The following is a 24,976-nucleotide window of genomic DNA, read 5'->3' as shown; positions in this document are numbered from 1 at the left end:
GCTTATCCAAGCTTCTGGATTATCCAAGCCATTTTTGTATTGAACTACCTTTTCTGTCAAATTTGTTGTATAACATAATGTTTTGGTGCTTAATTTGTAAAATCATAACCTAATTTGATGTTTAATAGGCTTTTCCTTAATCTCGCCTTATTATCCAACATATTCACTTATCCAATGTTCTGCCGGCCCATTTATGTTGGATAAGTGAGACTCTACTGTAATACAATGTTTAATGATATTTAATACATTGTTATTTTTAATTGACGGGTGCTCACCCTGCCACGGGCTGGCCTCGAACTCATGACCTCATGGTCAGAGTGATTTATTGCAGTAGCTGTTTACCAGCCTGCGCCACAGCCCGGCCCCAATATGGTTTCTACATTTCCAACAGGTGTTTTGAGTTCCTTTGTACATTTTCCCCAGCCTTTTTGGTGTGGAACATTTTCATCCAATTTTCCTTTAAGTCCCACGCGTAGGTGTATTTTATTTTTTCTTCTTCCATTTTGTTTCCCATTCGTCCATATTTATTAAGCGGCCAATATTTTTAGCTCACTTTCTTATAGCACAGGTAAGAGCTTCCATTTATCATCTACAATCCGCAACAAAAACTACAACTGAGCCCGGAGCCATGGCACGCAAACTGGTGCCAAACCGCTTTCATCCTACAGTGTAGACGCGCCCTTTCTCCAAAGGCTTCCCATCCCTGCCTTGCTGGCAGCCTGAACGTTATTTAATGAACCAATTTGAAGCCAGGCACGCCCCTTATCCCCGTCTGATCCTGATTTGAGCGGCTCGCCTGGTTGACATGCATTTTGCAGTTGTCGAGACTTGAAAGTGTTCTGTCATTAACACATCGGCGGCATAATTAGGGAGCCCGGCAGGATTTGTGTTTGCAGGGAGGGAATGCTCTTCATCGCTGACAGTCCATTTGTGGAAGGGGTGGGATGCCTCCTGTCAGGTGACAAGTGAAAATGAATTTTGTATTTCGCATGAAACAACTTGGCACACTTTCCTCCACGGCTGGTATTATTTGCTCAGCGGAGAGCCCGGAAAGGGATTATATATATATATACAATAATATCTATATATATAAAAGAGTGATGGCATCACGGCGACCCACAAAACAACAAAACTACAGGCCCCCCAACCTCGAAATTTGACAACACAACCCATCATCCACGCCTCTAGGTTGATACAACAAAAAGAAAAGAAAAATAAAGTCCTAATTAGAGAGAGAGGAATAATTGCTTTTATCCAATTGCTGCCAGTTAGAAGGCTAAGCTCCTCCAACTTGGTCTCCTAGCAGCCCAATAAAAAAAAAAAAAACACTAAAAATAATTAAAAACACTAAAAAAATTAATACAATAAAATACTATAATAATAGAAAATAACTAAAAATAATACAAGAAAATAATAAAATATAATAAATAAAAAGATAACTTACAATAAAAATAATTTAAAAATACAAATAACGTCAAATAAAAATTACACAACAATTTTTAACCAATACCACCACCACTTTGCCACAGCAACGCATGGCCAGGCACAGCTAGTAAAATATATATTACATATATATATATAAATATATACAATATATAAGACTGAGATGCAAACCAGATCCTTGTTGCCTTGGATGCCATAGAAGTGCAGATTTTCAGATGGAGATATACTGTATATGCTCAAGTATAAGTCGACCCGAATGAGGCGCATTGACTGGACTGCCTGCCGGAGGAAACAATGACCGTATATCTTCTCTGCAATTTGGCCTGAACCAGAGTAATGTCTGGAAAAAAGAGGAGAAAGCATAGAGGGGAGAGAAGAAGATGGTGTTTATGGTGGAGGCAGGGAGAAATCAGGCTTGGAATCGTTAGTATTGAAATACCGTATATACTCGAGTATAAGCCTACCCGAATATAAGCCAAGGCACCTAATTACAACATAGCATTACTGTGTACTGAACTACTGTTTCTGTCAAATTTGTTGTATAACATGATGTTTTGGTGCTTAATTTGTAAAATCATAACCTAATTTGATGTTTAATAAGCTTTTCCTTAATCTCTCCTTGTTATCCAACATATTCACTTATCCAACGTTCTGCCGGCCCGTTTACGTTGGATAAGCAAGACTCTACTGTATATGCCATACTATAGTAAAGGTAAAGGTTTTCCCCTGACATTAAATCTAGTTGTGTCCGGCTCTGGGGGTCGGTGCTCATTTCTAAGCCGAAGAGTCGGCGTGGTCCGTAGACATCTCCAAGGTCATGTGGCCGGCATGACTGCACGGAGTGCCGTTACTTTCCCACCGGAGCGGTACCTATTGATCTACTCGCATTTGCATTTTTTTCCGAACAACAAGGCTGGACAAAGCTGGGGCTAACAACGGGAGCTCACCCTGCTCCTCGGATTCGAACCACCGACCTTTCAGTCAGCAAGTTCAGTGATTTAACCCGCTGCTCCATTGGGGGCTCTTACTATGTGGATTTTTACTATGGCTAAAAGGGAGTGAGCGTGAAGAAGTGGTTTGAGCACCATCGGAGACCTTGGGTGCATCTACACTTTAGAATTAATGCAGTTTAATTCCACTTTATATGTTGTGGCATTTTCCTTCCTTTCCTGGCCCTCTTTGTTGCAGGAAAACACTCAGAAATGCACCACCAATTTAATTCAAAGCAGCTGGACCCCCATTCAGCCTGTATTTTTCAGTCCTTATTTCTTCATTCAGCCGTTGAATGCAAGCTATGCATACCTTTGGGTTGTAAAGGGACAAATAATGAAGAAAGAGCAGTGGGTTTTATTTCTTAAGCCACGCTTTTTTATTAGCTGTTGGTTTTTTTCCTCCAGAATTCACTTTCCTTCTTCGCCGCGGCTGGAAATCAAAGAGATATAACTCCGGGGAAGGAAAATTGCCCTCCAGAAACTCTTAATAAAACTCACAATCTCTTTCCATCTAAGCTTCAGTAAATTTCACTGAAGAGGCTGAGATGGAGCGGGGAGTCCCCAAAGAAGGAATCCATCCAGAGTTACATCCACAAAAGAAGAAACACAGATTCTGAGAATAATGAGTGCAAGCCATTCCGGTGACACCTTTTTAAAAAAATACCGTATATACTCGAGTATAAGCCGACCCGAATATAAGCCGAGGCACCTAATTTTACCACAAAAAAACTGGGAAAACATTGACTCCAGTATAAGCCGAGATACCAATAAAATTACATTAATTGAGACCTCAGTAGTTTAAATGTTTCTGAATCTTTACATCGAACTGTAATTTAAGATATGACTGTTCAACTCTGATTTAATCATTATTTTCATCTTCTTCAATGTAAATGTGCTTATGTATCCTTTTAATAATATTAGAGTGAAATAATAAATGTAACAATCATAATAATAATTGCAGTAAAAGAATAGAGTAAAATACTAAATGTATTAACAATAATAAAAATAGAGTAAAATTAATGTAAAAGTAACAACAATAATAGAGTAAAATAATAAATGTAATAATAATAATTGAGTAAAATAATAAATGTAACAATACCGATAATAATAGAGAAAAATAATAAATATATCATATATACAGTAGAGTCTCACTTATCCAACATAAATGGGCCGGCAGAAAGTTGGATAAGTGAATATGTTGGATAATAAGGAGGGATCAAGGAAAAGGTTATGATTGTACAAATTAAGCACCAAAACATCATGTTATACAACAAATTTGACAGAAAAGGTAGTTCAACAGACAGTAATGCTATGTAGTAATTACTGTATTTACGAATTTAGCACCAAAATATCATGATGTATTGAAAACATTAACTACAAAAATGTGTTGGATAATCCAGAACATTGGATAAGCGAATGTTGGATAAGTGAGACTCTACTGTACTTAAGTATAAGCCGACCTGAATATAAGCCCACCAGGACCCTCACCCGTGTATAAGCCGAGAAGGAGTTTTTTTAGTCCTAAAAAAAGGGTTGAAAAAATAGGCTTATACTCGAGTATATACAGTAATAATAATTCGGTGGTCTGCATATGTTTATTTGATAAACAAATACACATCAGAACGAGAGTGATGGCTTTCTCTCCAGGATGAATCTACATGGAGTTTAATATACTTTAAAGGAGCTCTCCAAGGTGCTGAACTCGGGCCACAAACTAGCTTCAGCACCTTGGATAGCTCCCTTGAAGTGATCCAATACTCATAATACAGTCAGTCCTCCACATTGGTTTGAAATACGGAAGCAAAGATGTATATCTCACTCCAAATCTCCTCGGGATCATGTCACTACTTTGTTTATTTACCCGACAAAACAGTATTTACCATTCATATCTCTGCACTTCGTTCTACACTGCGCTCCCATTTTATTTATTTGCCATTAATTGGTGGTTTTGCATTTTTCATTTTGCATTTCATTGTTTTATTGTAGTACAGTAGAGTCTCACTTTTCCAAGCTTCACTTATCCAAGCTTCTGTAAAACATCATAAGGTAAAGATAAAGGTTTTCCCCTGATGTTAAGTCCAGTTGTGACCGACTCTGGAGGTTGGTGCTCATCTCAGTTTCTAAGCCGAAGAGCCAGCGTTGTCCGTAGACACCTCCAAGGTCATGTGGCCGGCATGACTGCATGGAGCGCCCTTACCTTCCCGCCGGAGCGGTACCTATTGATCTACTCACATTTGCATGTTTTCGAACTGCTAGGTTGGCAGGAGCTGGGGCTAACAGTGGGTGCTCATTCCACTCCCGGGATTTGAACCTGGGACCTTTTGGTCTGCAAGTTCAGCAGCTCAGTGCTTTAACACACTGCGCCACCAGGGGCATCATATCTTGATGTAAAAACCCAATTAACGTATCAAATAAAACAATTTAAAAACTTAGTACTTTAACATTTTAGAGTTAGGATGACTCTAACATTTCCTAGCTTTGGCTCCGACCTCCTAGCTGATCCTGAACCATTTATAGTCTGAATAAGCTACAGCTATGGGATGCTGCGAACGTCATTCTAAACCTGTGGCTTTATGCACAGAGAAACAACTGCAAACAGTAGAGACAAGGCACAACACAATTATATTTCAACCCCAGGGAGTCCCTTTCCTTTGTCACTAAACATCATAATGAGGCATGCCCTTAAGACCACAGCAAGCAAGAGTGTTGTCACAGTTCAGGGACTCCTTTCTTCGGAAGGCTTTATCGGAGACGCATTCCCGCAGATTGCTTACAAACTCTCCACACAGAGATTATTAGCTATAATCCCAGTTTGGGGTGGCTTTTAATTACTCCATAATCTTCTGTTAATGAACAAAAGGGGACTGTGCCTCGCAGAAGCTAAAGTTTCTCTCATTTATTTCCTCTTAATGAGAGTCACCAATTCATTTCCTCTAATTCCACGTGCAATGATAGCTTGGTACTATTTAAAAAACACCCCTCTGGATTAGACTCTGTTCAATCGTATATTCAGTCCATGATCTTCTGGCTCCAAATTGGTGGGATTAATTTGATGTCACGTCCTGATCTGTCTCCCAGAGTAATATTTATTTATTATTTATTTATTTGCTACATTTATATCCCGCTCTTCTCACCCCGAAGGGGACTCAGAGCGGCTTACAAATCAAATGAACATACAATATATTATAAGCATAGCACAATATAAACATTAAATTACCATATTGTACTATATCATTGGGGCCCCTGGTGGCACAGTATGTTAAAGCGCTGAGCTGCTGAACTTACAGACCAAAAGGTTCCAGGTTCAAATCCCGGGAGCGGAATGAGCACCCGCTCTTAGCTCCAGCTCCTGCCAACCTAGCAGTTCGAAAACATGCAAATGTGAGTAGATTAATAGGTACCTCTCCGGCGGGAAGGTAACGACGCTCCAGGCAGTCATGCCAGCCACATGACCTAGGAGGTGTCTACTGACAACGCCGGCTCTTTGGCTTAGAAATGGAGATGAGCACCAACCCCCAGAGTCGGACACGACTGGACTTACTATCAGGGGAAAACCTTTACATTTGCTATATCATTATATGGTAATAGAGTCTCACTTACCCAAGCCTCGCTAATCCAAGGTTCTGGATTATCCAAGCCATTTTTGCAGTCAATGATTTCAATATATCATGATATTTTGGTGCTAAATTTGTAAATACAGTAATTACAACATAACATTACTGTGTATTGAACTACTTTCTCTGTCAAATTTGTTGTATAACATGATGTTTTGGTGCTTAATTACACACATATGCTTATCTATCTATCTCAATTTATATTATATATGTGTGTGTGTATATATATATATATATATATGCTGTGTATGTGTATGTATGCATGTGTACATTTATGATTCTCTCTGTATACACACATATGCTTATATATCTATCTCAATTTATATATGTGTATATATATATGCTGTGTATGTGTATGTATGCATGTGTGCATTTATGATTCTCTCTGTATACACACATATGTTTATATATCTATCTCAATTTATATATGTGTGTATATATATATGTATATATAGCGTATGTGTATGTATGCATGCGTGCATTTATGATTCTCTCTGTATACACACATATGTTTATATATCTATCTCAATTTATATATGTGTGTGTGTGTATATATATATGCTGTATATGTGTATGTATGCATGTGTGCATTTATGATTCTTTCTGTATACACACACACATATGTGTAGATCTAATTCTAATTCTGCATCACAGAGAGATATATCACATGCACAACATATACACATACATATATGCCCTTCTATTTTGTGGTACATTCCAATACACCCCCCTCCCCTTCTTCTGATGGTTTGTCCCAGTCTCTTTCCATCTCATACTTCTTTTCCTTCCTCTCTCGGCCCAATCCATCTGCACCCCCCTTTCCCTTCTGTTTTATTACTTCTCCTCTTCCCCCCCCCCTTTTCCCCCTAAGATTGGTACATCCCATTTGATTGACAGCTAACGCCTCTAGGTGACTCTGGAGTCCTCATTCAGAAACAGCCGCTGCGGAAGAGGCGGAGGTCTACGTTGACGTTGAGCGTACGCTACGGCCTATTCTCGGAGCTCGTTTACGGCGGCGTGGGGGCGGCCCGAAGGGAGCAATGGGTACGGAAATGGCGTAAACGGAGGCGAGCGGCCGGCTTTCCCTCAGACGTGGCTGAGGCGATGGGGGAGCGAGGCGGGAGGCAGGTCCCGGGCTGCTGACGGAGGAAGGAGGCGCCGTTGGATGAAGAGGCCTCCCCTCAAGCTGGGGCCCGGAGGGTAGGCAGACAAATCAGGAGCCAAGGCTGCGGCCTTCTCTTCCCTGAGGTAAATACAGCCCGGGCCTGTTCCCCTCAGAAGAGGCCATGGGCCTAGGTCTCGCTTTTTCCTCAGCACCATAACATTCTGCATATTATTATCATCACTATTATTATTACTACCCTCGGAAACGTATACACCCTGAACACCTTATAATTTTGGATATTACTATTGTTGTTGTTGTTATGCCCTCAGAAATGTATACACTTTTAACCACATATAATTATGGATATTATCATTGTTGAGTTGCTATGTGATTTCCAGGCTGTATGTCCATATTCCAGAAACATTCTCTTCTGACGTTTCGCCTGCATCTATGGCAGGCACCCTCAGAGGCTGTGAGGTCTGTTGGAAACTAGGCAAGTGGGGTTTATATACAGTAGAGTCTCACTTATCCAACGTAAACTGGCCGGCAGAATGTTGGATAAGCGAATATGTTGGATAATAAGGAGGGATAAAGGAAAAGCCTATTAAACATCAAATTAGGTTATGATTTTACAAATTAAGCACCAAAGCATCATGTTAAACAACAAATTTGACAGAAAAAGTAGTTCAATATGCAGTAATGCTATGTAGTAATTACCATATTTATGAATTTAGCACCAAAATATCATGATGTATTGAAAACATTGACTACAAAAATACGTTGGATAATCCAGAACGTTGGATAAGCGAGTGTTGGATAAGTGAGACTCTACTGTATCTGTGGAATAGTGTCCAGGGTGGGAGAAAGAACTCTTGTCTGTTGGAGGCAAGTGTGAATGTTGCAGTTGGCCGCCTTGATTACTTTGATTTTATTAAAAAGGTAAAGGTTTCCCCTGACATTAAGTCCAGTCATGTCCGACTCTGGGGGTTGGTGCTCATCTCCATTTCTAAGCCGAAGAGCCGGCGTTGTCCGTAGACACCTCCAAGGTCATGTGGCTGGCATGACTGCATGGAGTGCTGTTACCTTCCCGCCGGGGCGGTACCTATTGATCTACTCACATTGGCATATTTTTGAACTGCTAGGTTGACAGAAGCTGGAGCTGACAGCGGGTGCTCACTCCGCTCCCGGGATTTGAACCTGGGACCATTCGGTCTGCAAGTTCAGCAGCTCAGTGCTTTAACACACTGGGGCTCCTTATTTTGATTTTATTAGGTCCCTTCTATTCGGGTATTTTAACTGATGATGTTATTTTTATATTGCTGCTGCACTTGGTACTTGGTGGTTGATTGATATTATTACCTTTGTATTAACTCCTGTTTTATTGTCTTACTGTGTTTTATTTTTTGTATATTGTGCAATGTATTTATGCTGTTGTTTTTGTAAATTATGCTGGTTGGGCCTTGCCCCATGTGAGCCACCCCGAGTCCCCGTGGGGAGATGGTGGTGGGGTACAAATAAAGTTTTATTATTATTATTGCCATTGAATGGCCTTGCAGCTTCAAAGCCTGGCTGCTTCCTCCAGGGCCATAGCCAGAAAAAAAAATCGGGATAGAGGGGTAGGTGGATTTGAAACTTTTTTCCAACTACAAACCAGTTTTCTGAGCAGCTTTACATTCCCTCCCACCACTTTTTAAATTATTGTTTTGGTGTTAATGCTCTATAGTGTTGCAGCATTGCAGAGTCTGAAAAGGCAAGGGTACAAAAAGGGGAAGGTGAGCAGGAAGATGGAATGGAACTAAGAAAGGACCAGGAAACAAGAAAGATTATTATTCTGTGGTTACTGCTCAAAGGCTGACATCTATGTCTATTTATGAATAGGCTGTGAGCAGTAATATATGAAGGTGGTGATTGTGGAAGAAGCAGTTTCCTGGCCAGCGGCAAGAAAAGTGGTATATATATCGCACTCACGTAGTCTTGGCTTCTGGACGTGGATATGTGGCACAAGTCACTATGTGTGGCCCTGCTGGCCCTTGCAACAGGCTACGTCTTCTTGTTAGACCCTGAACTCCCTGACTCAGTACTTGAGTATTTCTCTGGCTTCTTCTTGAGCCACCTTCAAGATGAGCTTCCATCCGCAGAGAGCAGCATGGCAGCTGCCTGGGATGCGCTTATCACCAGGCCAGCCAAACAGTGGAATCGGGTTGCTGTAGGGTGAGTAGTTGTGTGTTATTATTTCATAGATTGCTCTTAAGCATTCTTTGGTCGATAGATAATCAGTATTGTTGATGAAGAGCAGTGGTCCTGAAATATTTTTTAGGAGAGAGTCCTTTCCATGTCAGCTTGTTTGCTGAGAAATCCTTGTATGTTCTTATTCTATAGCATGTATGTAAGTGTGTACAACAGTGTACGATGATAATCGATCCTGCATCATGATGGTGATCTTGTGCAAAATATGATGGCTAACTACCATATGCCAGGGCCAGCCTTACCATGAGGCAACTCACTCAGGTTTTGGTAGCATGCGAGTTAATAGGAAAACGTAAGAAAGTGGGTACCATCTTGTCTTTTTCTTCTGGTAACCAAAATGTATACCCAATAAATTCACATTGGTTTGGAGAGGGTGAGGAAGATCAGATAGTCATAAGTAAGAAGTGGTATGAAGATTGGTAATTCTTAATTGTTGACCTTCTTGATGATCCATGTGATACAGTTTGAAACCTGTTGTCATAGAAAACCCCTTCTTAGAGAAATTTGGCTGGACACAGTGCAGGGTCAAAAAGGTGAATTCTTCATATAATCCTAGATGCATGACAATTGTCTTTTCCCTTTAGTGATGGAAAAGAATTTAGAGAAGTACTCTATTTATGTGTTATAGACATTCAGAAAAAGTTCAGAGTTTCTTGATGTAGTGGATTTGAACTGTAGTTTTTTTGGTCAGGTAAATATGGAAGGCAAAGCAATGAGACACAAATGTCCTTTGCTTTCTGGTAAATCCCTGCCCGCAAACATTAGCAATAGAATTTCAATGAACTTTATAAAATTCATGCAAGAGTGCCTTTACAACTAAGATTTGCAAGCACAATACTGTAATCTTTACTCAGAAATAAATGTATTGAGTTTATTTGTTCGTACTTTGGTTTTAGAACGTTTTTAGCCTCCAGGTATTAATCTATTACAAAAAATGGAAACACCACCCACAGTCTGATCAATGTGATCTTTACATTCTATTTAAAGATACGTAGATGAAATGGGAAAACCACACGAATGCTGCAAGCCTATACACACTTATCTAAAAAAGGGTTTAACTTCTAAATGCATTTGCATTGGTTACACTGCCAGTCAGTAAGAAGTAACCATATGACTCCTTGGAGCTTTTTTTTATCAAATTCTAGACAGAATACTGGTCTCGTGTCATTAAAAAAATCTTGATCACAATTTGGTATGTGGAAGTGCACGTTAAGAGGCTCAGAGGCTCTCCTAACTATATTTTTAAATTTATTTTCTACAGGGTCAATGCCTGTGTAGATGTGGTTCTTTCTGGTGTGAAATTGTTGCAGGCCCTTGGCCTAGATCCAGGGATTGGACAAGACCATTCTGTCTTACATTCCACAACAGATTTGAAGGAGGCCTTCATTTACTTCATGGAGAAGGGAGCTGCAGCTGAACGCTTCTTTAGTGATCCTGATTCCTTCCATCAAATTGCACAGACTGCTTCAGAGGATCCTGGAGCACAGGTATATTGTTTAGCTGAGAGCAAATCTATCAAAACTTTGTGACATATAGTGTCTTCAAGAAGATAATCACATTTTACTTTTTTCTATTACTACTTAGAATTAAAATTCATTTTATTGAAATTGTTTAGATATGAACTGTGTAGATGCAAAATATTTTTTATTATGGCATGAAAGTTAAGAAAACAAAAACAAACTTGAACTTGTGGCACAAAAAAGAAATAATATGTTCTCACGAGAGCAAATGTAGCACTTGTTATGCATGCATATTGGTTTGCTTCTTGCAGCTCTCGCTGTAGGATACAGTAAATGACTAAAATTTAGTCACTAAATCGTAGGTCTTGTGATTATTTGAATGCAGAATCTCCTCTTGCCAAGAGAGATTGAAGCTCTAGATTTTATCTCCCCATCTTGGAAAAGATTTTGTGTTCAAATAATTATCTGATCTGCTGTTTAATTACTGTTTTCTCAGCAGGGAGGAGAGAGGAAGTGGGATGGAGGAAATGAGCTCAAAACAGATTATTTGTAAGATTCACTATTTCATCTGATACATGAATCAAAATCTGATAAAGATTGATGTTGGCTTGTGAAACTTATGCCACATAAAATAGTTTGTGTCAAGCTCCTTAGCAGATTTTTTTTTAGCTTTCATAAAGTTGTATGTCCTTTTTTCATTTTGGGACCAAAGCCTGATGTATATACAGAATTTTTTTAAAAATAGAAGCATTAATAAATACTCATATTGTCATTGTGCATTTCAAACACAGTGGAAAGTAGATGTAATTATTTAAAGCTTGATGGCAATAGTGTGTGAGTGGCTTGAAGAACGAAAATGTGAAACCATTCTAAATACTGAAAAATAACACAGACCAGTTTTTTAAGGCCACTTAATGCCAGTGTTTCTTGAATAACTGGTTTTGGTGCTGATATTGACAATGACTCTTCTGACTCTGTTTATGTATGTATGTTTGTGCAGAACTATATAACTCAGTCATTTCTATGGCACAAAAAGCTCTAAATCCCTTTCGAATAGATGGCTTATTTTGTCATCCTTTGTATTATGTTTACCCTCAGACTAACCTTAATTTTAAATTTGATCAATAACTTTAAGGCCCTCGTTTTATAATGCTTCTGTTTACTTTAGGTTTGGCAGCCGCAAGGCATTTTCTTAAACCGTACGAAGCTTGTCTCAGTTCTCATAAATTTCTTATTTTTATGGAACCTCTCTCTTCTACTTAAATTGGAGAATTTAATACTAGACTCAGAGACATGGACTCCTGAGTTTGTGAGAAGAAAGCCATTGGCAATAGTTTGATGTGAGATGTTTGCTCTGCCAATGTTAGCATCAAAAATGTGCTACTTATCTGAGTGAAGGAAAACAGGAAGAAAACCTACTAGGTGATGGCCAAAATAGTTAGAACAGCCATCTTTGACATGTGTTGTTATTGACTGCTGTTGAGACAACATGGATTTTTATGAATGGGAAACCTCCAAGTGTCCTTTTTACCAGCATTCAGGGCTTGCTGTCTCAAGGCTGTGATTGATTCTATCCATCTGCAATGTCGTCTCCCTCTTTTACTGTCTTGTTGTCTTTTCTAGTAAGTTGTGTCTTCTCATATGCCCAAATTATGATAGTCTCAGTTTAGTTATCTTGGCTTCCCAGTACTGCTGCCCAGTAGCTGTTTGGCACATTTAATCTGGCCTCACAGCAACTCTTAAAATGGGAGAGCCTCCTAGATACCCTGCTGCCATCAGCATAGTCTCTTGCTTCATAGGAGTATGTGGGAAAGTAGTGCAATGGTGCATATACACTGTTAAATCCAGGAACTCTGTTATTACACAAAGAACTACATTATATATCTGAGTAGAGAAAATATCAAGCTGTGTAAAATCATAAAGTTTTGTCACTTGGGTTGTAATTGCTGCTTAAATGTGTGCTTGTCTTGCAGTTTTATGTGGGAGGAAATGCTGCTCTCATTGGCCAGAAACTTGCGAATAACCCTGATCTGAAGGTAGGTATCCAATTTGTAGGCTTCATCAGTTTATCTATATACTTGTGTATCGCCTTGGTTTTCCCTGGGCATAGTAACTGGCCAGTTTTCTCCTTGTATCCAGTATATTCAGGAGGGGTTTTCAACAAAGCAGTCAACGTCCCGCCAATGACACAAACCTCTGATAGCGTACATGTGTTTCTAGATATCTCATGAGACACTCTTCCACTTTTTTCTGATTATGCTTTTGCTAGGCAATGAGCTGTGTACACTGGCAAAGTAGTGTAGAATAATGCATGAAATAAAAAAGCATAGACAGGGCCACTTATGCATGTTCCTTTATGGCACCGTAGCTGCTATGGACTCTCAACATTTCTAGTTAGAATATGCATGTAAGTGTATTACTCTAATAAAAAAATAAAACAGCCCTCAGGCTATGGGAAGCAGGAGAAGCTGAAGAAAAGAGCAGCTGCAGCATAGTAAAACCATGTGTGAAGCTGCCTTGAGTGAACAAATGTGAGTAGACAGGTCCTTAAATAACCTTCCACTAACTCTTTTGAGAGTGGGTTTCTTTCTGATTTCCTAGTCAGAAAGTAGTATGAAAAGATTCACTTGTCATTTTTTAAAAAATCCAACAATTTGCCATTTTACCAAGTTTCAGAACAGCATAAACAGTAATGGACCAACTATATCAGTTGATGTCTACAGGTTTGTGTCGATGACAAATTTAAGATGGCTCCTTTGCAAACAGTGAAGAGGTGATGCTGAATACTTAGGACTAACTTTTTAAAAAACACGAAATCTGCTTTCAGAGGTCAGGTGAGGTCCTGTTTTTATTGTGCTGGCCAATGTGAAAATATATCATTTTTTTCTTTTCTCAGATGTCCCTTCAGAAAGGCTTTGTGAGTTTCCTCAAGCTTCTTAACCTAATGTGAAATGGTCTGAAAATAGATATGTCCTGCACGTAGATGTTATATAAGAGGAGAGGGAATAATTGTGAATGTTTTATAGAATGGCAGATTCAATGGAGAGGGAGAAAAGGCTCCATCTTACTGCATATAGAAAAATAAACTATAGCTGATATTGGTTTGTTGACTTTTAGGTTTTGCTGTGTGGTCCAATTGGTCCTAAGCTCCACGAGCTGCTTGATGAAAATGTAATTGTGCCTCCGGAATCAATGCAAGAAATTGATGAATTTCATCTTATTTTGGAATATCAAGCAGGTATGACCCACAAATAAATGCAATCCTCCCTACTGTTGCTGTATTAAATAGCATATTGTGATGGTTGGTGTAGTCAGGTTTGAGCAGAAGAAGGAGTTGGCTGTTGAGCAATAAGCTGTTGTTCTATTCTATTATTGTGAATCTACTAAACAGGCAGTATCTCTCGGCCTCAGCTGAAATAAAATGGGAATGATTATGATAATAATAATCATCATCATCTACTTTTTATAGTGGTTATAAAAATAATTGTTGTAATGCCTGCACAATACTGTGGGTATAGTTCATGGACAGGTTTAGCATTTCTTACACAAAATTTAAAAACCAAAATTGTCCACCTGGGTTGCTAAGGTAGTTACACCTTTGCTTTTTGATAGTTCACTATACACAAACTTTGTTTCATGCCCAAAATTATTAAAAGTATTTTGCACAAAATTACTTATCTTCAAGATATCTTAATGATGTATATGAAAATACAGGTATTCCAGAATCCTTGTACTTCATCTGTGTCTTTCTTGGTGCATTTTGTGCTGAAATTGACTGAAAATCACTAGCCAGCCCTTTCCATCATCACTTCTGTCACAAATCCTGCCGAGGTCATGAAGAATTAATGACCTGTATCTAAAGGCATGCTCTTTACATGTTAAATCTGAAGAGAGTGGTAATGGAGTGGAACACTTCTTGCCTATTCATTTTAAATAGGATCTTGTGCAAATGTGTTAAGTTGCACACATCCTGGTTTCATTCAGCAAATGCTGAGAGCTGAACTGCAGAATTAATGAGACATCCTTGTTTCAAGCTAGCTATCTTTCTTATTCTGGTATATATACTGGGCTTGCAGCCTTATCAATAGCAAACACGTGGACTGGCTTAGATAACAAAATTATGAGAAGCATATGGAGAAAAGAGTGTAGAGCAAGAGGCCTTGCAGAGAAGAGATCACCTTGGTGCTGCAGTAGGTTTCTCTGAGGCAATAGTTTTAACAGTGCTTTAGAATCAAAGTCCCGAAGGAGAGTATAAAGCAGGAATTAGCAACTGGAAGGCTAGGGGGGAACATTAACTCCTGGGAGACCTTGGAGGGAGACACCTGCTCTCACAAAGAAAATAAAAACCTCCAAACACTTCTTAGGACATGGCAACATTTTACCATGTCTTGATTTTCAAAAATGACCTCTCCTGGGGATTATAAAATGTAATGGAAATTTCTCCTCCTGGGCTGTTTTGTAGGTGAAGAGTGGGGAAAAGTGAGAGCACCAAGTGCCAATCGCTTCATCTTTTCCCATGATCAATCTAATGGGGCCATGAACATGCTTGAAGTTTTTGTGTCCAGCTTAGAAGAGTTTCATCCAGATCTGGTGGTTCTCTCAGGCCTGCATATGATGGAAGGACAGACCAAGGAGATACGTCAGAAGAGACTCCTAGAGGTAAAGGCCAGAGCATTGTGTTTCATCCCGAATTCTAGTTTCAAGGTGTTTTCTTTGGATGCTTAACAAAACCGTATTTACTGTCATTGAGGAACATAGTCATTTTCTTCCTCCGTAGGACACATTCTAACATGTGACTGGACTTCTTTCAGAGTGTAGTCCCATATGTCTGTGTAGAAAACGTAAGCCCCAGCAAATCAATTCTGTCAGATAAGTGCATAGAATTGGTCCGTGCCTGCGGACCTCATTTATTAATAGTATCTTCTACATCTTTGTCAAGACTCGTAAAAACAAATACCATTTTAACAACAACAAAAATCTGATAATGTTTATTACTATATGCGTAGTAAATGTCTTCTAATGTATTAAGTTTTATCACCCTTGGTATCTGCAGGCTGTGGCTTCCATCTCCGACATTCCTTCTGATGTCCCTGTACATTTGGAACTGGCCAGTATGACTGACCCAGATCTCATGACTGAGATCATACATCAGGTAATCAATATGGCAGGATGCCCTCTGTAATCTATGAAAATATTAGCTCTTGAAAACAGATGTTAATTAAATGGAGATGTTTGCAGCCCCTTTAGGATGCCCTTTTAGTCCACGAAAGACATTTTGGTTCAGAAGACTAGATTCAGGCATAATCTCATGTTTATACCCTTTGCACATGCTGATTCATATGTCTGTTTATCAAACTCGACTCTTCTATCTTCATCTCCTCTGAAGCCAAGCTCTCACTCCCTCTGTGTGTTAGCAGGTCTTCCCTCTTGTGGACTCGATTGGCTTGAATGAGCAGGAGCTGCTCTTCCTCACCCAGGCGGCTTCTGGACCACACTCCTTGCTTGCATCCTGGAACGGCATCCCAGATGTGGGTGTCGTTAGTGACATCCTTTTCTGGATCTTGAAGGAACATGGACGGACTGAAGGGAAGGCCTCTGATCTTACTCGGATCCACTTTCATACCTTGGCCTATCACATCCTGGCTACTGTGGATGGATATTGGGTCAACCAAGTGGCTGCTGTTGCTGCTGGCGCAAGAGCAGCAGGGGTGCAAGCATGTGCCACCGAAACAATTGATGCCAGCAGAGTTTTCCTCAAGGCACCACTGGAGTTTGAGACTTCAAAGACGGAGGAGGCCTCTAGAGTCTCCTTAAATCCGAGTGAGCCAGTGTCAGAATGGCACAGAGATGGGGTTACGTTCCATTACACTCCTGTTCTGGTGTGCAAAGACCCCCTGCGGACCGTTGGCCTTGGTGACGCCATTTCTGCAGAAGGACTTCTTTATTCAGGAATCTTCCCTCAATAACCTATGACAGTAAGATGCGACTTACCTCTCTGCAAACATTTGAACCATGCAGGCATGGACTGGAAGTTGGTATGTAATACAGGGAACCAAAGAATAAGAGCAAGGCACAGACCAGATGCTGCTGGGTGTTGGTGCAGGGCTGTCTATCACTCTGGTAAGGTGTGCCGTTGAATAGAGGGATCACCTTTGGTTTATAGTGACAACGTCAACCAAAGCTCATTTTGCTTTAAGAAAGCAGGTCGACTTTGCAGTGACTGCAACAGCTAAACCCATCTGCCTAGTTATTCCAGGAAATATATGTTGGTACTTTGCTCTGTCTTATTTCTGGGGAAAGTAAAGGTGGCTATGTTACTTTTGCGTCATATTCCTAATGCAGCAAGAGTCAACCTTTTGCTTCTTTGGTTAGAGGTGTGACAAAAATATTTATCTATTTACCATTCACTTATCTTGTGCAAAAAATAACCGGAGCTGGCTATGCCAATTCTAGAAATGGGAAATGCACTGTCTGGTTTTTTTTTATGGTGAACAGAATATGCTGAACTATGGGTGCTTTGTTGCTTAGACCAATGAAGTGAGAAGACGGTACTGTTTTATGTGATTTGCTTATCACTTGGCTGACGTTTGCTTATTATGTACTTCCCTGTATTGTTTTATTGATGCTACTGCCAGAAGAATCTACCTCGCGTTTTTTGACACAATGACTTCAAATGCAAGCAAGTTTCGTACTGTTAGTAACTGATGCATTTGTACCTAAGGCAGTGATCTGAACATCTTTACAAGACGTGAGAGTAGTTTACAGTACAGCTACTGCTCCTCACTAAACCTAATGTGGCAAAAATGGCAGTCAATCTAGGCAAACGCCAAAACTGTGTTGAGCAAACTTTGGATCTTTATAGCATTTCCAGCAGAGCGCAAACCTGAAAACTGTACCCCCTGCTATTCTTGGCAGCTGCAACAGCATGAGATTCTGGTGAATTTATATGACCACAGGAAGTTTTTCTTCATAACTCAGGAAATTGTCTTGCACTATCATGTATTCAAACTTTCTCCTTCAATCATGCATTCCACTCCTTTTTTTTTTTTCTTTTCTTACTGCCGCATAGCAATAGAAATGAACGAATCTGCAGGATGTGACATGGGACTTTGGAGTAAAGGCAAAATTTGGTGGTGGCTATTTGCTAAAGCATAGGATTTGGAAAGGGCAATTCGGGACAAACCTTACTCAGACAGGACTCATGCCTGAGAAGGTCTTAGTCAGAAAACTCCTTTGTAGCCTAACCTACCTCTTTAAGTTGTATTGAGGTTTTTTAAATGGCTGCAAATGATGATAGAGTACAAGGCCTCAGAATTCCAAAAGATTGTGATGGAAGCCGGTCAGGTCAAGATTAGTGTTGGTTAAACAAGGCATCTTCTGCTCTTAAGGTGTTAACATTTACTGTCTTGCTTAAGCTATCTACAGACTTTTTCAGCATCAAAGAATATTAAAAGATGTCAAGAGGATTTGCAGGACTACATTGGAATAACATTTTTGTTAACTGATTTCTCCAAATGAGATATTTATGTTATGCCAAACTGATGTTTTGCACTATTAGAGAACCTAGCAAATGTGAGGCTTTTTTGGCTTTAAACTCTTCATTTTTAGATGCTACTTTGAATCATGAGATCTTCACTGAAAACAATGTTTGGGGTCCAGCCGAGATCCTCTAAGGAGGAAGCAAGAGCTTCTCTGAGAACAGATGATACTGAGTGAGGGCAAGTATTTTCCTATGCTTCGCCTCTCTCTCTGCATGGGAAATGGTCATTTATACTCTTTCTTTACATTGGTTTTTCGCTGAACTATATTTGAAGATAGTTCTTCATACAGTCATTTGGCCCCTCTTGGCTTTTGGCACAGCACAGCGGAAAGCGCCTCATTTGAATGAGCCTCCACCGTTGATAACGTTTTATTACCCAGCTGCAGCCATTAAAACATCAGCCACATGTGTTGTTTGCTGCTATGGGCCAAAGTGCCGAATTGTCAGTGTGTGACATTACTTCTTAGCAAAGCAACATCAGTTTATATGGGTGGTATTGCATTTCCAAAAAGGGGGCTCAGAAAGGCAAAAGGCCGTTGTGTTTCATTAGGCCCCCTCAATCCAAGCTTATCTCTGAACATTCAGGAATAGAGCAATTGAAAGTTTGGTTGTAGTAAATAACCTTGTTTTTACCACTTTTGGAAAGGCTTCCAGCATCATACAATTTGGAAGCAGGAACCTGAGGTTAGCAGAATAAATGTCCTAGTAGCATTCCTTTGTGAGGTATAAGACTTAAATGTATCCTTCCTTTTTGCCTAGGAGAAATCAAAGCAATTTAAACATACAGCATTCTTCCCAAGAGTTGTATTTCTTTTACCGGTAGTTATGAAAGTGTATTTCCCCCAAGCTCTGTTGTTACACAACTTCTTTATTTGCAGCACTATGTGACAATGGTCTTTGCTAAATTTCCTTTGTTCTCTATCTTTGTAACTTTGTGTTTAAACAGTTGCATCCCCTTATATTTGGATGCAACAAAGGACCAACAAATTCATCAGAGTTTTGAAGAACACAGCTGCGGAAGGAGCCAAATCCCCTGACCCCAAGCTAATCCCAGCTTCCACTAAAACAGCTATTTGCCCAGTGCCAGGGCCTTGTGCTAATGAGTGAAAATGTCCTTAGTACTCTCCTAGTTCAAAGAAACAATTTTGTTACGCAGAGTAGTGAAACAAGTACATTCTCCCTATAGCTGAAACCTTATAGAAACTAACTGAAGCTTTTATTGAACAGTGCACCCCTGCTTTTGTTCTCTTCATTTGAAAGTGAAATCAAAATGAACTTTTTGCTCTTCCAAATGATACAGCTACTTCCCTAAGCTGTCGGGTTACTACAGCTTTCTGGCTGACGAGTTCTCAGGGAATTCCCAAGAATCTAACATGTGGGTTTGGATGGTGTAATTTAAGAACAGTATTTCTTGGGCAAAGTAGACATACAGCATCAACTATTTTATGCCAGTTGCCATAGCATTTGATTGTGAAAGTCACCTGTGATGTGAAAGCTACAGTTTGTTTTCTGATTTCATAAATAACAATAGGGCCAGACTGGACAACATTTGGAAGAGCTAAAAAGTATACTTTAAACTAGTTTTTAAGAAAATCTATTACCAAATTATTTTTGTCTGTATTATTCCTATGAAAAAAATAATTGCTTCTGAACAGTGTATCATGTCTGTATATATGATTTTAAAATATTCTGTACTGTGGGTGGCATTTTCACTAAATGTTGTTTTGCATTTAGAAATATATCCCTTGGTTGTCATTATTTGGGTTTATACATTGCAGTTTTCAATGTGTAACTACATCAGTCAGAGCTTGGCGAAGATGTATTTTGGTCTGCATGAAGTCCAAAAGAGGAACTTTCTAAAGTTATGATTTTAGATCCATGAGAAGCTAGATGTCTTACACCAAGTTGGACCATTGTTGCATTTGGCACTATGCAACAATGTATTTATTTATTTAATTTGTATACCACTCATCTCCCCCAGGGGAACCCAATGGCCCAATGTTGTCTCCAGGTTCTTCCAGATAGATATGTAGGCACATATATAGATGGGTACATAGATGGGACTTGATTGAATGCAGGCATAGAAACATTCTCTACAAGGTGTGATGTTCCGAAACAGAAAAACCCCAACATTTACAAGAACTATTCCTCCTCAATTCACACTGTAAAAGAATTCAGTACCACATCAGGGAAGTAAAATGTAGAAGATCTTACCATCTATTTCTTAAATATTTTATTGGTATAAAAGCTCCTCCAATATTCAAAGGAGTTCTCTTCTGTTGAATTGCTACATCTTTCCATTAGGAAGCTATCTGAATCACCCAGCTAAATCCCTGTAAATGTACAAAGTAACAGCAGAAAACGTGGGACTACTGCAAAAATATTTGCAGCTGGATCAAATCCAAATTGGACAGTGCTGAACAAGTCATTGCTTTGAGGGTTACAACAGCTGTCTCATACTGGCCTCCAGTCATTAACATCTGTCTGGCAATTCAGATGAATTATGAAAAGGTTAGTTGGATCCGCCTGAGAAGTATGCAGTCTCTCATCTGTAGCACACAAGATTATAACCCAAGGTCTTCTCTAGATGCAGAAAGAGAGGTCTTCTTCAAAAAAGACCTCTCTAATATTGATGGCATCTTGAAAGTACATGTGCATGGCATGCTGAATAAAGTAGGCTTCACATACAATCCCCAATGGTTCTGTTTGGAGGGACAGGAGGACTGGCTCACTCCACCTTGCACTAGAGCAAGGTTTGTGGGATGCTATTTCTACATCTGACTTGGTGCCTAAGAAGCCTAGCTGGCGAGAGGGCTGTGCAACTCTAGAGGCTACTGAGGCTTCAAGAGTTCTTGCCTTGGCCTGCTGCCTGGCTTGGCTCACTTTGCTCCGACTCTTCTATGTCTTCCTCAGGATCGGGCTCTGAGTTGGGCTTAGGCTCCAGTGGCAGGGAGGGAACTTTGGCCGTTTGAGTCGAATTTCCAGAACCTGAAGGAAAAGCATAAGTAGAAATCCTGAAATAAGATGTTCAAACAGCAAAGAGCTTCTGCCTTAAGAGACAAGTGGTGAAATATTTGAGATCTGCTCACTTGAGAATTTCTACACTGCTTCCTGTATGATTAGCATGCAGTAGATAGCTTTTTCTAAAATGAAAGATGTCACAGCTTTCAGTTTATTTATTTATTACCCAGGGACACCCTAATGGCTGTGCTTGTAGTTCTGTGAAAAGCAGAACGAATTCTGAAAACCTAGATTTATTCTTCCAGTCACCTCAATTACCAACTACTTTACAGTAGGAGATTCAGATCCACTCTTTTTATATAACTTGGCATTTTTTGAGGAAGCGTTCTGTGACTCAGGCCAAGTTGCTTCACCTTTTAAAGTAGACCCCCTGACCATGAGATTACATAGAGGCAAAGCACCAGCCTCTTCAGATGCTACAGCACAGTTCCCAGTTGTCTGAATTTCTCTTAACATTCAGATAATGAAGAAATTAGCTTTACTTTGGCCATACAGAGCTGTAGTACAGACCGGCATACCTTGGATCATGGTCTTTGCGTACCCAGCAGCAGAAGACATAGCCTGTCCCAGGGCTTGGTTGGAGCCCAAAGGCTGTGCACTGGAAGATTTTCCAGAGGCAGTCCCCCGTGGCTTCGATTTGGAGTCTTTTGAAGGTTTAGTCCACACCGCAACCTCTCCGAGCTGCAAAGCAGCCCCCAGTCTCTGGGCTACATCCACCATCTGCCAAATGAGAAAGGAGGAGGAAGAAAATGGAATATCTGTTGAGTTCTATAGCATTTCCTTACTACCAAAATTCTCTGGTTCCAAAAGAAGTGAAGGGGGATTCAGAGCATGTGTGGACACCTGCTCTTGGCATTCAGAAAAATGCTAACCTAGGCCCATTGCCCTAAGAAGCCCGAGAAGACGACAACAACCTGAGTAGGTGTTCTAGCACTTTAGAGCAACACATAAAGGATAAAGGAAGAATCCCAAGCACATTTCACCAGTCCAAGCGGACTTCGGCAACATGAACATCACTGTTCTTGTCGATCACTTTTCTGATTGAACCTGACTTTCCCCCAGGCATGAAGCTGAACCTGATACACCTACCTAGCTGTGTGATCAGCCCTTTATACCAACATACCTCAGGATCAAACTCTACCGTGCCCTCCTTTGATGCCTGGACCTTTTTTTTCATCTCATAGTACTGAAGAATTGCCTCCTTCTTGTCCCCTTGGTTACAGAGGAGGATGGCATAGTTGAGATTTATCAGAGGGTTGCACCTAAAATCCCAAAGAGACGGAAAATACGAATGAACAGGATCAAGCCAAAGGTAATATAAATGGCACTGGTCTCAAGAGAAATGAATTTACAAGGTCAAGTTGCCACCAAATACTGTGGGCAGGAACACATGTGGGACCCCACTGCAGAGCTGCCTTGGAACCTAGCCTACGATAATTAGGATTCCGCAAACAAGAAAGCCAAATCCCATTCATTTAGGATTGAATGCAACACAGCATACAAAATAAGTTGAAAATAGATGAAAGACCATGCACATGTGGAGAGCTGGCAGTGAAGCTACATAGTGTGTAATCTGCAAAGTATCTTCCAGATAATCTCTAAGATCAGAGGCTTTCTGCCGATGATAAATTTCCCATTTCAAATTTATCTCCAAAGCTAGAGGGCCAAGAAAAACTGGTGCTTTTCTTAGTGAAAAAGTTGCTTTTTATGAGCATCGTGGGCCCTGCACTGCAGGCTGCATCCTCAACTTGTGAAGTGACAGACACCATGCAATGCCCTTAGAGCTTAGCAGCTTGCATCAGGAGGATAGTAAGTCTTAAGTAAATTACCTCCATGGCCACTGCATAAACATGTCTAGGTTCTTGTGTGGTAATTTACCACTTTCTGTCTTTCAACACCTGTTTTTTCCAACCTCAAGAAATTTCTAGCTAGTTTTGAAACTCATACCACACTCTTTGCACTGAAGGTACATGAAGTACTGAATTATAGCCTGGGAATATTTTACTAGGGAGGGCAAAGCATCCTGAATTTGGCAGAGTCCTGGACATTGCAAACAGCCAGCTTCTGAGTCTTGCATGTCCTGTTCCATGCAAGTGTAAATTGTACTCTGTCATTCAAGTAAAATACATGTGAAAAGTACTATCCTAGCTCTCATCTTACTCACACTGGTATTCAGCCTTAAAGCTCAGTCCGAGGTTACAAAAGACTGTCCTTGCAACGCCTCAAATAAATAACACCCCGCCCCCCCCAAAAAAACGTACGTGTCCAGTGCTGAAGCTTTTTGATAGGCTAGTTTGGCATTCTCGCCATCTTCAAGATTTGTCAAAGCAACTGCATTAGGAAAAGAAGAATGGAAATGATTAAATAATTAAAAGCCTCATCTCAAGGGTCCGCCTCTTAAGCGCTACAATGCATTAAGTGGAGCTCTGATAGGAATATACAAAGCCCTCCTTGAGATAAGAGATATTCTCAAAAGCAAGAAACAACAGTAGATGAAGAGCCAAAGCTCAATAGCAGAACACGGGTCTTTCCGACAGAAGGTCTCAGGTTCAATCACTGCCATCTCCAACTGTAATATTACTAATAATATTACCTGGTCAGTGGGCGATGGGGAAGATGTTTAACCTGAGATATTAGGACCCACTGTCAAGTAGAGTAGTTCCAGAAGTTCTCAATCTTGAACACTCCAGATGTTTGGGGTTTCAACTAGAAGCCCCACATAGCATAGCCAATGGTTCTGGATTCTGTGTTTGAAGTCCAAAACTTCTCAATGGGTGAAGATTGAGAGCCACAGAATCATAGGATCATGAAGTTAAGAGATCCCCAAAGGGCCATCCAATCCAACCCCCTGCCATGCAAGTAGACACGATTAAAGCACTCCCAAGAGATGACCATCCAGCCACCCTAGCAGATCATATTGGGTTATACGGACCAATGATGTAACTTGAATAAGTCTGCCAATCAAGATAGGAAGCCTAGATCGAGCTAAAAGGAACTCCATTCGTGTTGTTCTTTTTATGAGAAGCCAAAGCCGCCTTCAATAAACAGATTATTGCAGTGCTAGCAAGTCACAGACCCAAATACATAACCAATAAAATAGTAATATATTTTACTATTTATATATATGTATATATTTCACCCCAGTGGCAAAGTGCGTTAAAGCACTGAGCTGGAGACCGAAAGGTCCCAGGTTCGAGCGGCGTAAGCGGCCGCTGTTAGCTCCAGCTCCTGCCAATCTAGCAGTTCAAAAACATGCCAATGTGAGTAGATCAATAGGTACTGCTCCGGCGGGAAGGTAACGGCACTCCATGAAGTCATGCCGGCCCCATGACCTTGGAGATGTCTATGGACAACGCTGGCTCTTCGGCTTAGAAATGGAGATGAGCACCAACGACTGGACTTAACGTCAGGGGAAACCTTTACCTTTACCTTTATATATTAAATGTAATATTACTAATAATATTACCATATAATGATATAGTAAAATATAGTAATTTAATGCTTATATTGTGCTATGCTAATAATATATTGTATGTACATTTGATTTGTAAGCC

At 40.1% G+C, this 24,976-nt stretch overlaps 2 protein-coding genes across 6 annotated transcripts in view; one reads left to right on the top strand and one right to left on the bottom strand.

Annotated features, from left to right (window-relative positions):
- Positions 1-6,866: 6,866 nt before the first annotated feature.
- On the top strand, positions 6,867-20,138 carry adpgk (ADP dependent glucokinase). 3 transcript variants are annotated; one of them, XM_062963373.1, is made up of 8 exons: positions 6,867-7,249; positions 9,033-9,365; positions 10,663-10,888; positions 12,835-12,897; positions 13,979-14,099; positions 15,324-15,520; positions 15,915-16,013; positions 16,276-20,138. In XM_062963373.1, exons 2-8 carry the CDS (start codon positions 9,148-9,150, stop codon positions 16,825-16,827), a joined length of 1,476 nt encoding a protein of 491 aa, XP_062819443.1. In that variant the 5' UTR covers positions 6,867-7,249; positions 9,033-9,147; the 3' UTR covers positions 16,828-20,138. The 3 variants fall into 3 exon arrangements, with proteins under 3 accessions (XP_062819443.1, XP_008121524.1, XP_003229349.1); XM_008123317.3 differs by having other exon boundaries at positions 6,868-7,297; XM_003229301.4 differs by having other exon boundaries at positions 6,869-7,297; positions 16,279-20,138.
- A 481-nt stretch (positions 20,139-20,619) lies between these two features.
- Positions 20,620-24,976, bottom strand: part of bbs4 (Bardet-Biedl syndrome 4) — a 28,335-nt gene continuing 23,978 nt past the window's right edge. For all 3 annotated transcript variants that reach the window (XM_008123315.3, XM_062963372.1, XM_062963371.1), the window contains 4 exons: positions 23,684-23,753; positions 22,546-22,684; positions 21,941-22,142; positions 20,620-21,389 (listed from right to left, as the gene is read on the bottom strand). In XM_008123315.3, coding sequence (XP_008121522.1) covers positions 21,244-21,389; positions 21,941-22,142; positions 22,546-22,684; positions 23,684-23,753 — 557 coding nt within the window. In that variant the 3' untranslated portion in view covers positions 20,620-21,243. The remainder of the gene's footprint in view (positions 21,390-21,940; positions 22,143-22,545; positions 22,685-23,683; positions 23,754-24,976) is intronic.

The sequence above is a fragment of the Anolis carolinensis genome, unplaced genomic scaffold (genome assembly GCF_035594765.1).
Source record: "Anolis carolinensis isolate JA03-04 unplaced genomic scaffold, rAnoCar3.1.pri scaffold_11, whole genome shotgun sequence".
Classification (NCBI taxonomy): domain Eukaryota; kingdom Metazoa; phylum Chordata; class Lepidosauria; order Squamata; family Dactyloidae; genus Anolis; species Anolis carolinensis.
Note: the sequence above shows the minus strand (reverse complement) of the source record. Positions and strands in the feature narration are given on the sequence as shown.